General features: G+C 33.2%; 1 protein-coding gene across 1 annotated transcript in view; it reads right to left on the bottom strand.

The window, feature by feature from the left end:
* LOC114663370 (electrogenic aspartate/glutamate antiporter SLC25A13, mitochondrial) overlaps positions 1-15,316 on the bottom strand; it is a 237,970-nt gene that overhangs the window by 136,003 nt on the left and 86,651 nt on the right. The window contains exon 4 of the mRNA XM_028817054.2: positions 5,194-5,309. Within this exon, the coding sequence (XP_028672887.1) occupies positions 5,194-5,309 (116 nt within the window). The remainder of the gene's footprint in view (positions 1-5,193; positions 5,310-15,316) is intronic.

The following is a 15,316-nucleotide window of genomic DNA, read 5'->3' as shown; positions in this document are numbered from 1 at the left end:
TGAATTACTTGTGTAAATGAAACATGATTTTTTCTTCACATGAAAACTGGAAAATGAAGCCAGGAATTAATAATCAAAAAATCACTAGTGTATTTGAGTATAATTGTTCTCAGAAAATAGATTATTGGCATAGACATACAGGTATATACATACATACATACTGTACATTGATGATTTTTGTGGTTTACTGTGATGTAAAGTAGGCAATTTCAGATAGATATGTACATATATAACATTCTTAATCGTTAATGAGATTTTATGCTCGTTTTTATCTTTCTTAGCATATATACAGTATATAGATACTGTACATAAAGAGAGAGAGAAAGAGAAAGAAAACGAGAGATAGCCACAGTTTGCTCCACCTCTTTTCACTGAAGTGGAGTAAGGGCTAGGACAAAAGCAAAAGGTAAACTGCATCCTCCTTACCTGGGACACCCCAAAAGGGAAACATGGAAGGTTTGAATCTAGGACATAACCCAGGAGGGAAACTGGAAGCTCAGGAAGACTGGCACAACTACAGGAAGCCACAGGGGAAAAAGGGGATTCACACTTTTTTCTATTACATCCAAGCATAGCAGTGGAAGTATAAAATGCTTTCCAGGAACTCTTCTAATGAAAGGGCTAAGATGTACTGCCAGTCCTAAGAAAAAAAAATATTTTGGAGTCTTGTCTTGGTTTGCCTCCGTTGCATCCATTTTTTTTTTTTTTTTTTACAAATGAGGTTTTTGACCAAATGAAGAAACTGGTTGTACTTTACTAGCAGGTTATGATACTACAGTTGTAAGAATGCAAATCATTTGCATTGACTCAAAAGCACAAATACATTATTTTGCTATCTAATATTTAAAAATAAAAGTTCACACAACATAATTATAATACAAATTGGGACTTATTACTTTCACTTCTGTATCCATCTATTGTTTGACAAACATTAACTGAAAATGTTTTATTGTATGGAAAAATAAAAGTGTATAACACTAAACATTAGTGGCATTGTACAGCAGTGGTTAGCACTGTTGTTTCACAGAGGCAGCATTTTAAGTTAATACTGTGCAGAGTTGTTGATTGTGTCAAATTTGAACTTTTCTCCCTGTGTCTACATGGGTTTGTCTACCACACTCTCACGGCGACTGGAATGTTAGGTTAAATGTCAACTCTAAATTGGTCATGTGTGTGTATGAATATGGGTTTGTGCATTAGTGGGCCCTGCATTTACCTGGTGCACTGTCCAGGGCTGTTGTGCCCAGTACTCTGGCCCTCAGTAACACTGAATTGTTTTAATCAAATTTGAAAATATTATGCTATGTCATGAGAAACTAAAAATGAGATCACTGTATTGTAGCATCACTTTATCAAATGTAATTCCCTGATTCTCAGTAAAATAGCTGTTTTCAATTTTAAGGGCTTCTTTAAAATGGATAATAAGATCATTAAAACTGTCTTCAAAAACACGGACTTACTCTCATAAGTCAGTGGTATTCAAAATATCTGTCATGTACTTGTTTTACTCTAATTATTGTTTCATTGTTGTCAGTTCATAATTTTTGAGTTAAATTATTCAAATGATCAGTATTTTATCAATACCCTTTTGACTGTCTCCTCCTTTCTAATAACCAATTCAATGAAAATACATAACTCAGTATACTGTATTATGTTTATTTTATTCCTTATTAATTGGTTGCCGTTGAGTGACTGTACTATGTCATTGAATCAACAGATTATTAATGAGTTAGGGTCATTCCGAAAATATTCTAGACCCTTTATTTTGTATATTTTAAAGAACTTAATTGGATGTAATACTAGTAATGTTTTTTGTTTTCTTACATATATATTTCTCAGAAGCTGAAATCACCACTTATTCCTCTTCATATAATTGAGTGTTTCTACACATTTAAGATTATGAATTCAAAATCAAATGATCTGTTTAACTAAAGGCAGGCTTGAGTTAGCAGGCTAAACATAAATTAAGAAAGCATTTCCTCAGTATATGTAACTTTCATAGTTAAAATAACAAAGGCAAAGATAATTATAATATTTAACATCCACCAAATAAGACCAGCAGATGAAGTAGTAACAAAATCAAAACTTTGATTTTAATTCTCTGAGATTTTTTAAATAAGAAAGACAGACATTTTTCAGTGAGGAAGTTATTTAAGGTAAAGAAAATATTGTATTTGGATTAGTATAGGTATTTAAGAATTTCACTGTACTCTCCCTGCTGTAGGCTGGCATCTTGCCCGGGGTTTGTTTCCTGCCTTGCACCCTGTGTTGGCTGGGATTGGCTCCAGCAGACCCCCGTGACCCTGTAGTTGGGATATAGCGGGTTGGATAATGGATGGATGGACTGTACTCTCCATATGCATGGCAAAATAACCCTTGTGGCAGAGGGCTGGGACACCTAGAAGGACCAGGAGAGGGACTATACCTCCCCTGGACCATGAGAGGGCAGCTGCCCTGGTCGGTATGGGGGCCATGGGAATAGAGCATGGAAGCTCAGTCCTATTGGGGCCCATGGCCACCACAGGGGGCGCCCAGAGGATTGGAGAGCCCTGGATGTCACCACTTCCGCCACACCCATAAGTGCTGCCAGAAGGAATTCCAGCTCATGCTGCACTTCTGCCACACCAGGAAGTGCCACCGGAAGACCGTCACAGAGCACCTGGGGCACATCCGAGTGGCTATAAAAGAGGCCGCCTCGCTCAAGTAGACGAGCTAGAGTTGGGAGGAAGAAAGCAACGCTTGGGAGGAGAAGTGGAAAGGTGGCAGGAGAAGTCCGGAAGGGGGAGAGAACCGAACTGGAAAAGGGTGTTTGGTGCATGGGCACTGTGTTGTGTGCTGAAATTTATAATTAAACTGTGTGTAGTTTGGAACATTCTGTGTCCAGGCTGAACTTACCACACCCTATAAACCTATAACAGTATTTTCATTTAAAATTAAGTTTAAAATAACTGACTGTTTTAAGAAAAAAATAAATAGCAATCTATGCATTTTCCCTTTGACTTTTGTTTTTCAGGACCTAGAAGAAATTAACCTCTGATGCCTAAAGAAAACAAAGTCTGTGGTCATTTGTTCATTGTTATCTTTCTATATCTAAATGTTTTCTTTACTTACATAATGTCAAGCATGTGCATCAGAGGATGTCTTTCTGGGCTCATCTAAGGTATGTCACACCACTCCTGGACAAGAAGGGATGCTGTCACTAACTGTGTTATCTTCCATTCCCTTCTAAGTTCTGAAAAGACATCCAATGATGCCAACTGACTCCACTCATTCCCGTTGGAGCCCATAAGGCCCGGGTGCCCGCAAAAGGAGGTGTCAATTTGTGGACTGAGCAGACCACAGGCTGTAGCTCCTACCATATACTGTATGTCCCAAACAAGAGAGCAGACTAACACACAAAGGCTACATTTTGTAATTTGTTGTATTTATTCCTGTTATGCGCCAACTTGTGCTTTTTGTTTTTGAGACCACTGCTGATTAAAAGAAACAAGCCAGTTGGCCCACAGGGATAAGGCCAAGGCACGTCAGCAGAACACACTGAAGGGACTGTATCCCTCAAGTGTCCTGGGAGCATATAGATATTCTCTAAGATGGACTGAAGGAAGCTGCTGAGGACAAGAAGGCCTGGTCATAACAGCTCAGAATGTTGAAACAAAAAGCATGATGATGACGGATGCATAGTTAACAGTTTTGTCATTGTAATTGCAGTTATACTTGCACTGTACACTATGTATATCAATTGATTAAAATCCTTTCACATTTATGACTATTAAATGTGAAGCGCAAAAGAATAAATTTTGATTGATTAAAACCTCTTCATGTTTATGACTAATAAACCTGAAACAGATAGAATATGTTTATGTTCCAAGTATACAGATGAAAGAATTGAGTTAATATGGAGCATTATTCAAAACATGTAACCTTTACTTTTGTGATTCAAGCATTATGCTCCTCATTTATACGCAAGCTAAATTTTGTTACAATGTTTAGCTTGTTATTTAAACACATTCCCTAAAGAAGCAACTGTTAGCATTTTACATTACATGATAAAAATTAAATTTTAAGATGAATTATGTATTTGAGTTTTCGGTTGCCACTAAACAATAAACAGTCTTAGCTTTAGAGCCATTACTAGTATTGATTTAGTATTCTGCATTTGAAGTAACTGCTTACAAACAAATTAAAAGGAGCACAATATGTATGCTGGATGTGGAAATAAACAGAGGCAATATCAGTATGACTTGATGAAAGTAAGTGGTAAGTGGTTCTTTATAACAGGTTTCAAATTATAAAATTCTTAAAGGAAACACATTGTAAACACAGAATTTGAAACACTTCAGAATAAAACATTATTATTCATTGCAATGTACATTGTCTCCTTGTAATATTCTGCTTCTGAAACGTTTCTGTGATCATAATGATATTATGGTTGTATCTTTATGTATCCTAACAAAGCACATTTATATGCTTCCTCTTACTTCCAGTATCACATAGTTTATTTACTACCTGGTGTTACATAGTTAACAAGCTTAATCTATAGATTCTAGATAATTACACTTTTGGGGATTTTACAAGTGTAGCAGTTAGGTAGTATGTAATATGTGTGTTTCAGTCTTTTCTGATTTATTATAGACTTTTATACTTTCTAAATTTTTATAAATGCGTTGTTAAGTTCCCAAAAAGTTATACTTGAACTTACTAAATCAAAGCCACTGAAACAAATGAAAAGCATAAAATGATTCTTGGAACTTTCTCTGATGTATTTTTTTCAAACTAAAGGCTTCTTTCCTGAAAAGCATGCACCTAGAAATAAGATGCTTGCTATTCAACGCCCTAGCATTTAATCAAATATATAGAACTAGCAAGGTTTTAAGAATGAACATTTAATGCATTTCCACCAAATGCCACATGTGCACTTTATTCAGAATCTAAAATCTTTGACATTTCTGCACATTGTCATTTTCGCCTTTAAATTTCTCTGATACAAGTACCATTTTTATTACAATTAGTTTTTAATCTCTTTAATCTTATGGCTGAACCACCATATTTAGTGGTTTAAAAGCATTCAGCCAAGTAGAAAGCTTAATATTTCTCTTTTGAAATCTTATAGTAGGTGTAGTAAATAAAAATCTTACACAGCTATAAAAAATACAAATTCTTTTTTTCCTAAAATGGTTTATCTGGTTCACTTACCGAAAATTGTTTCACCTTTACCAGTTTTGTCAAATAACTGAAAGGCAACGACAAACAGAGCATCTGGTGCACATAAAACAGCCTCAAATGCAAGAAACTCCTGAAATGATATTAATCTAAAAAAAGAAGAAAATACACTATTTAGAATATTTTTTAAAAAAGACTTAAAAATATTGTTTACATTCTAATAATAATGTATTAGATTTCTTTTACTCTTTCTCTCTCTCTCTAAATGCTTATCATTATCTAGTAAACATGATCTATCACTCACCTTCACTTTAATGTGGCTCAAAGAAATGAAAACTCTTTAGTCATGGTGCTTTAGAGGGCCAAACTCCTAATGAGCCAAAACTAATGGTGAAAAATCTACATTAAAGCTCACAAAATTCTATTATATGCACAAGCTGAAAAAAAATGGCTGAATAAAAAACAATAATAATACAAATAATCATAATAATAATAAAAAGCACATTTCACTACTTAGCATGAACCAACAATTATATCAGTAGGGATACCTTCTCAAGAATAACTGCACTGAAGCAATGTTGCAGTGTCAATATGTAAATAGCCACTTTCAGGGCAATTTACCTAGAGCTCTTAAGTGATAACTAGTACAAGCTTGCGAGTCTAAACTCACACATACTGTACACACACACACACACACACACACACACACACATACATACATAAATTGTATATATATTTATACATACACACACACACACACAATCACTGAAAGTATGCTGAATCTTCTTAATAGAATTATGCCTTATGGTGATCTTTAAATAAATGGGTGCAGAACACAAAAAGATTACGTTGCCTACATTTGCAAAGCTGGCTAGTGCATATCAATCTTATATTTTATTCACACATTCATATATTGGCAAAACAAGTAACATCTGCAGATGCATTCTCTGTAATTATGCAGACATAGATATACACATTGTATGCATAGTTGTAAATCTTTAAAAATCAAACAAACAAAATTTAGTTTTTTGAGTCCATCGTCTTTCTGGTGTTGAACTGCATTTACATAGTAGTCAAATACAAGTCAACAGTGAAGAAAGTAAACAAAGGTGTGTCTTTTTCAACTAAACAAAATGACTATTTAATGATAACAGTAGAATATACAGGGAACCATATGTGTAATATGTAACATAAAAGCTAAAATAAGAGGTACCACTTTTTACAGACAATTAAACGGTGTAGCAGATGCTAGACTTCTATGCAACCATACAACATTTTATTGAAAGACCAAGAATTGAACTTTCATTCTAAAAAAGTAATGGAAAATAATGTAAATCATAACCAAATTCAAGAAGTTATAAGTAATTTTGTCATTATTTTAATATATATTTTTCTTATTAGATGGATATGAAATACCGGTAATTTCACTGTACTCTGTACATACAGCAATACAACAGCAACTTCTAATACTCCTCCTACATCTTGAATTTTAAAATGAACAAAGTGTGCACTGAATTCCTAAATCCTAACAATCTGAGCTCTTCTGGAAATATTACACAATTCTCATTTGCTCACAAAAAGTGAAACACTGAGTAAAACCCCCAAAATATTAAATTAAACATATTCCAAAACAATTGGAACATGTTAAATACAGTTTTTTCTTTTGTTTAATTTATTGCGAAATAATGACTGTAGTAGTTACACTTATAAACATTATAAAATCTCTATAGAAAAAAATATCATAATGAGGTAATGATGATTGATTAACATTTTCTCAGATTATAATTCTTCTGTCATAAAATAATACAACATATTTAGAGTCAGTCTACAATGTTTGCATGCTCTGAAGGAAATACATATCAAGCAAATTTTGCATTCTCAATTCAAGCTAAATTACTTCTACTGTAAAAATATACAAAAAGTTACCCTTCTGAAGTATTCTCTTAATATGCTTAACTTGTTGTTTTATTTCCATTAACCTGTTTTCTAATCGACTCATCCAGTTCAGGGATGAAGGGAGATTGTATCTATCCCAGAAGCATTAATCACAAGGTGGGATCGAAACCTTGCAGTGGTGCCAGTTTTTATTTTATTTATAGAGTCTTAATCAATTTTTCTTAAGGCCCCACAATTTTTTATATTAATAGTAAAGCCATCACAAAAGCATTGACAGACTACAGAAACCAGTTAATAATGGATTGTACTCAGACATGTCCAAACCTGCTTGCAAATTAGAGTTAATAAGCAAACTCAACTGTTGTGTGGACCAAGTGCTATAATATTCAGCACATGTTATTAATATTTGACAGAAATCGATTAAATTAGCAATAAGTAGTTTGAACATGATGACACATTCTGAAAACAACAAGAAGTCTGCCTTTCTTGTGCACAACCAGAAAAATAATCTCCCACCTGCACAATGATGAAATTAACAAATTCATGTTTTGTTTGAATTCCCACTTTTTAACTATGTGGCTACATCCAAGAAGGGATTTATGATGTAACCACAATCCATTATAGAGCACATACAAAATTTATATTTTTAATTAAACACAAATTGTAATTAAGTTGAGAGGCTGCATCTGATATTTAGAAAATGAATTATAAACTCTACAAAGGAGACATTCCAATCCAGACTTAAAACTGGCACTGTCATCCACAGAGCCATGCAGTTGAAATTCTGAATATACAGAAATATGGACCAGTGTTTTCAGTTCATTTGCATCATCAATCAATCATCTTGTTTGCCAATTGTATTAAAAACAAACTTTTTATTACCAAACGTTACAATTCTCTGTCAAATTCTGTTATTTCATTCATTTTCAGATATGTGAAAAAGTGATAGCCTTTTCTTCTATTTCCATAATACTACCAGTTGAATGGAGCTACTACATAACAACTAAGACTTTTTCTGGGATAGCCTTTTCTTCTATTTCCATAATAGTACCAGTTGAATGGAGCTACTACATAACAACTAAGACTTTTTCTGGGGTAGTCTTGGCCAGGTTCATCTACTATAAGTGCACATTTCTGAAAACAGTTTAAATAAGCAAGATACTTAAACAGAAAAGAGAATTTTATATTTTTCATACTGTTAAAATGCTACTTTTATTTTTCTTGTTGTTCTTTTGACCTCTTTGAAGTTTTGGTAGTAATTCTGACCAGTTTTGCCTAGTAATTGCCTAGTACAGTGATCCCTCGCTATATCGTGCTTCGACTTTCGCGGCTTCACTCCATCGCGGATTTTAAATGTAAGCATATCTAAATATATATCACAGATTTTTTGCTGGTTCGTGGATTTCTGCGGACAATGGGTCTTTTAATTTATGGTACATGCTTCCTCAGTTGGTTTGCACAGTTGATTTCATACAAGGGACGCTATTGGCAGATGGCTGAGAAGCTACCCAACCAGAGCCGTATTACGTATTAAATAAAACTCCTCAATGATATAAGATATGCTTCCCACGCGGTGCTTCGCATACTTGAAAGACCGAGCAGCACGTATTGATTTTTGACTGTTTGCTTTTCTCTGTCTCTCTCACTCTCTCTGACGTTCTCTGCTCCTGACGGAGGGGCTGTTCGCACCCCTAGACGATACGGACGCTCGTCTAAAAATGCTGAAAGATTATCTTCACATTGCTCCCTTCCTTGCAGCTACTTTGTCAAGCGACATGCTTCCCGCACAGTGCTTCGCATACTTAAAAGCTCGAAACGGCACGTATTGATTTTTGACTGTTTGCTTTTCTCTGTCTCTTTCACTCTCTCTGACATTCTCTGCTCCTGACGGAGGGGGTGTGAGCAGGGGGGATGTTCGCACACTGGCCTGGAGGATACGGACGCTCCTCTAAAAAATACTGAAAGATTACCTTCACATTTCTCCCTTCTTTGCAGCTGCTTTGTCCAGCGGTGCTTCGCATACTTAAAAGCCAAACAGCCCTATTGATTTTTGATTGTTTGCTTCTCTCTCTCTCTCTCTCTCTCTCTGACAGTCTCTGCTCCTGACGCGCACTCCTTTGAAGAGGAAGATATGTTTGCATTCTTTTAATTGAGAGACAGAACTTTCATCTCTCTCTTGTCATGGAGCACAGTTTAAACTTTTGACTAAAGGGTGTTATTTCATGTCTAGAGGGCTCTAATAATGTTAAAAAACGTATTTAGAAGGCAGTAAACAGGATTTCTATGCTCTAACTGCAAAAATATTCGATTTATAAGTAAAGAATCCTACTTCGCGGAAATTCATTTATCGCGGTAGAGTCTGGAATGGATTAACCATGATAAACGAGGGTTTACTGTACTGGTAATTTGTTTTACAAAATCTGTACAATAGCCTTAAAAGGAAAGTTGGTGTAACAACAGGACAAACCAGATCTAAAACAAACTGCTATACCAATAAGCTTGGAAATTGGTAGGACTGTAGTGTAAACACTTCTAATGCTGAAAGAAATTATCTTTATTACAAGGTATTATGGATCTAAGTCAGCCTTATGTGGTTAAATTTGATCTGTTAGTATTATTGGTACGAGACGATGAGGATCTTCTTGCAGAGAACTGTAATCAAATACATCAGGATTTTTATTATTCAAATATTAATCTATTTAGATTGTTCTGGAGTAATTCATCTATATTAGAAGGTATGTTGGGATCCAGATTCATTTCATTTTCTAAATACATTGATGTATTGTTTTTGTGTTCTCCTGAAGAGCTACGGTAGTACAACATACAAAGTTCACACAGACAGTTATCAAGCTGGCATTTGAATCCAGGTTCCAAGAGCTGTGAGGCAGGAGCAATGACCAATAAACAAACTTGCTATATAGAAATTTAGACATACAAAATGTTAAACATTGATTAGAAAAGAACTATCAAATTATTGGTCAAGAGCAAATGGCTATGAAATCAAAGTATAAAAATTTTATAATAATTACAATTCAAAGGCACTATTATTTTATAATATAAATCATGTCTACTTAATATATTTAACAACTTTATTCTTATACATTAATCTTGATTTATGGAATGCCAATAGAAGTGTACACAGAAACATGGATGTATTATCTGGTTTTCTGAAATTCTTAAGTCTTATTTAAATCAGTTAAAAACACGAAGTCTGCAGTGGAGCAATCTCATTACCAAAGACTACGGGTGCCTTTCAGAATGTAGAATTCATTTAGGTTACTACACCAAGGGAATCATACTCACAGTAAAATTTTGTAAACCTAATAATACCCTTGTTCATAACTGTGAAACATTAGTACTTAGTAAACGAAGGAACCAATCATGGAATCATTATGAAATAATAGGTTACAGAAGTAATATAAAAAAGATTTTGGTTTTGCAATCAGCTAATGCAGTAAAAAGGGAGCCTTAAAACGTGCCTAGCACACATATTAGTTTCTATATTTAAAGTTTAGTTCAGAGTTGTCTGAACTCTATTATAAATTTCACAAATGGCTACATTAATTACATCAGGTCATCACAAAACCTACAGGACTGGTGGCAGCTTATGTATAATTTATTTCAATTACTAAGAAGCAATTATTGTGTTTGGTGCCTCCTCTAATTATTTTGTTACTGATGAAATGGAATGAACTAATAAAGCTGCACACTTGTAGAATGTAAATGAAAGAAAATATGAAGGCTATGGTATCTGTTACTTACAACAAAATAATCACTACATTTTGAAAAATGGCTGAACTGTAACTAAAAAAATACTAGTATAAAAACTTTACATCTAATTCCTAAAAATATGAAAAAATATATATATGTATACTGTATATAATTATAGATGAAGGTAGAGATGTACCGTTTCAAGCACTTCATATAATGCATTACCAACGATATTCACACAATACAATATAAATAAGTATTTTTTAAGTACAAATTACCATTGTTATTCGGCTTTGGTACTGTTAAAATATAAAGGAGAAGAGAAAAAACTTAATTAAAGAAATATCACTTCTTAAATGCAGTATAAAATTCCCACACACACAAAATCAATCTACTGTTACTGAATATGTATTACACAAAAATAAAATAGTTTAGAACATATAATAATGATACATTGATTTTCTCAAACAAGGGTGGCATACTAGGCAGTAGTTGGATCCAGAGTCTGAGGGGTCTTTCTGAGTAGAGCTTATACAGTATATTCTCCTTATGTTCACACAAGTTTCTTCCTCCTCTTAAAGATATGCATTCAGGTTAACTGCCACATATACATTTGCCTGTCACAAGTGACTATGGTTGTGTGAGGATAGGATGGAATAGAATTCCATTCAGAGATGGATCTTTCCTTGATCAAAAAGGGAATAGTGATATGCTCTAGCTCCCTGTTAACTTTTATTGAATGAACATTCAGAGAGTAGATAGATGGATGAGTGATTTTTTGTTTCAATTAATACAGAAATTTCTGTTTAAGCCATTTTTTAAATGCCTAATCAGTTGAGTAATTCACAGAAATTACAATGTTATTGACTAAATGACACAGTATATGCAAAATACTTTGTAATTTTGTTTTGATTTTCTTGAATTAAACTTTAAAAGATTAAATATGCATTTTATACAGTTATGGTCCATATTTCCTTTCCACTTTTTAATTGTTCATAATAATAATTCTGCTTTAATTTAAACTTTTGAATTTACTTGATCTTTTCATACAAATCAATGAAGTTCATTTAGTAATGGGTAATTAAATGTCAGTATTGTGTCATTCAGAACCATTTAAATTGTGAATATCTAATTCAGGGTGAGCAATTAATAATTAAGTTATACCATCTGAAAAATATTCAAAGCCCTTATAATCAGAATGTATAACTTTGATTTCATAGTTTGCCATCCCTCTACTATTGGTATTTGTTCTCATTCTAAAACTAAATACAATTATATGGTCAAGAAAATAATAATTTACTTTGGTGCCATCTCTCTTGCTTGAATTAAAAACAAAGGAGATTTTTGTCACTTGAAATGTAAAGGCTTAAGACAAGTTTTTATAATTGATCTCTCTATTCTCTGATAATTCAAATATTCCAATTTAATATGAATACTCAAATCTGGAAATAAGGAAACCACAGAAATGAAAAAATACACAGGGATTCTTAAGCACCTCTAGACTTTATTTTATATTGTCTATGGAATACTTTGGATCATTAACCCGTTGTTCTTCAGTCCTCTAGTACACTTTAGACTTGACATAAAATGGGAAAAGTTACATTTGGTGTGTTACTAAATGATTGTGTTGTGACTGGCCTCCTCACAAAAACAGAAACAAATGAAGTGATTTTTTAAAAATGTGAAACAAAAAGAATAAAGTGAGCTAAAAAGGCATGAAGACATTTGATATAGTATATTGAACCATAATTATTAACCCCTAAGCACTTATTATAAACAATACTTTCAAAAATTGGCACTGAATGTATCAATCTGTCCTAAACTTTTCTTACTGTCTGAAATTGAAAGACAAACTGGTACAGTATAAAGAAGGTCATGGGAACAAAAGTATTTTTCTATGAAAAAAAACTGTGTGCTTACAAACTATGTTTTGTGTATGCTATGACTATGATAGTTGGCTGAAGTTATCCTTCCACCATGATGAGTATTACATGGTGATAATTTTAATACAAAACGATGCTTATATAAATAAATCACTTTACTATACATATGTAATGCGAATTTAAGTTAGCTAACCTTTCAGGCAATAAAGCTCTATATATTTTAGAATAATCAGTTTACTGTTGGAATGAAGCAACTGGGGAGATTTTATATTACCCAATAAGAAACATGCATGCCTATCAGTATTAATAACACTGTCCATTCTCAAAAGTTAATAAAGTTCTCATAAATTTGTATGCATACAAAACACCAGGGATACAAAAAGCTTTCAAAGGTTAATGTAGTCAGCTCCAGGCTCTGACCTATGCTTGTTTCAGTCTCTATTGCTGGTTACAAAGAAATTAATTTTATTCTATATGAGCACACAACATTCATTTTCAATAAACAAGAAAACACAACATTCTATGATAAAAATCTACAACACGTACATTTTAAATTTGTTTGACCTCAGTTTTCTGGAACTGCTCATGAAAGTTATTTAATGAAAAATCATTTTCAAAAGTTGAAACATTAGCTCACTCAGACCTAAAAAGTGATTTTCGTCTGGTCATGCTACATTTACTGTTGAAGTTACAGACAATTTAAAAACTGCACATAAATAGATTTTAATGATCCAGAGACTGAAGTGAATTGGGACCAAGACTGACCTACAGGCTGGCTCTTGATGGGCATATTAGTAAGTAAATCCAGATGGATAGACAGACGTATGTACAGTATATACTCAAAGCAAAGAATGATAGGGTGTTGGTTGAAACTAAATGAGTATTTTGTCATACCAGATAGAACCAATCAAGTGTTTAAACTCAACCTTGTCACTTTAATGTAATAACTTAATGACAATGATAAAACTAATTTTATGTTTTTAAAACTGTTTCCTACTATGTATTAAATGAGTACAGTGAAAGTAATACAAACTATAAATAACTAAATGAAAAAAGCTAAATCAAATGACACAGCCAAATTTGAAAATCACTAGAATGTGACACAATGTAAAGCAAAACAGTATATTATTACTTAAGATGGCTTCAAGACTAACCAAACCCAGCTGCATTTAAATGTAGCCTATTTTGCAGGGTGATTAAACCAGCAATTTTTCTGCTTATTATTTTCAGCACCCCCAAACAATGTTTAGCTACTGGCTTGCCAGTGACTCTTAATAGATTTACACCCTAATAGCAGTAACGCGGGCATTTATCTATATTATGATCCACACAATGCAGGAGCTGAATAGCAATTTTTCACAGTCAATTACAGTGCATGTGTGGTTCCTTCTGTTTAAAGGAGCTTTAATAATGTGTGCAGCATGACCGTATGCTCTCTACTCCATGCCGAACACAGGTAGTTGCCAAGGTAACGGATTTTCTTTCTGACTTACCCCAACAATTTATTGCCCATCATTATGTATTATTAAAAACATACATATTAATGTGAAAGATGAAACAGTCCATTGAAAGGAATAGCACCTGAAAAGGCCTTTTTAATGTTTGGAGGTTCTCTCTTTGTATTGTTCATTTCAATTTAATGTCACAGCAGCTCTCTAAACATTTCAGCCAATACTTTAACAGTAAAAATGACAATTTATTAGATAAAAAACAGCCCTAGCCATTCTGTAATAAAACAGATGAATTTCAAATGACAAACTAAACAGTGGTTACATACTGACATATAGAAGGCTACATACATGATGCTAACAGTACAATCAGTATGGGTTATAAAATACTTTAAAAAGAAAATTTTGGAAATGACTATCTCTGGAATGAGAATTATAAAACATACCGTTACTTCAGTAAAGTACTGACCTGTACAATTTTATATATTGTCTAAATTTTTTTTGTTTTTTCTTTTTTTTTCCTTTTTAAAAGATTGACATGAACTGAAAAACTTGTTCATTTGCACATTCATCTAAAGCAACAAGAACATGTAAATAATGCATCCTTGCTTAATTGTTAACTTAAGTACAGCACAATGAAATGAAACAAAGTAAATATAACATAGAGACTGTTAAAAATGTATTTAGGAAAAAAGGGAAAATGTTCAATAAAGCATAAAATTGTAGGAGCAGATGAGGACAGTTATATACTGAAACACATAGCTTCTCTGCACAAGGGGGGTGGGGGTGGGGGGTGCAGCTGCTGTGACAGGTGACACAGAGGCTAGGGGGAATTCAAGCATGTGCAAAATGTCCATCCCCTTTTACCATCACCACAAACTACATTATGTGATTTTAAAGCCAAAGATGGTTTTTGATGTGGGAATATTTCCAGGAATTTTGGAACATGACCTAATTATCACAACTATTAGCTTACTGATGAGTTCAACTGTTCATTTTTGTTACAAAGAATTTAAACCAAATAATAAACTTGCTCTCTTCCATAGTATTTAAAACATTTTTATAATGAAAATATATATTTAAAGATGAGAATTTCTGTTAACAAATGAAGCTATGCAGAAAATACAAAGAATATTTTTTCAAATATAATGCATTTAGGTAATTTATATTACTATACGATACTTGCATAGACTATATCAATATAAGAAAATTTGTTAA

This window comes from Erpetoichthys calabaricus, chromosome 13, assembly GCF_900747795.2.
Source record: "Erpetoichthys calabaricus chromosome 13, fErpCal1.3, whole genome shotgun sequence".
NCBI classification, from domain to species: Eukaryota; Metazoa; Chordata; class Cladistia; order Polypteriformes; family Polypteridae; genus Erpetoichthys; species Erpetoichthys calabaricus.
This window is presented reverse-complemented; position numbering and strand designations above follow the sequence as displayed.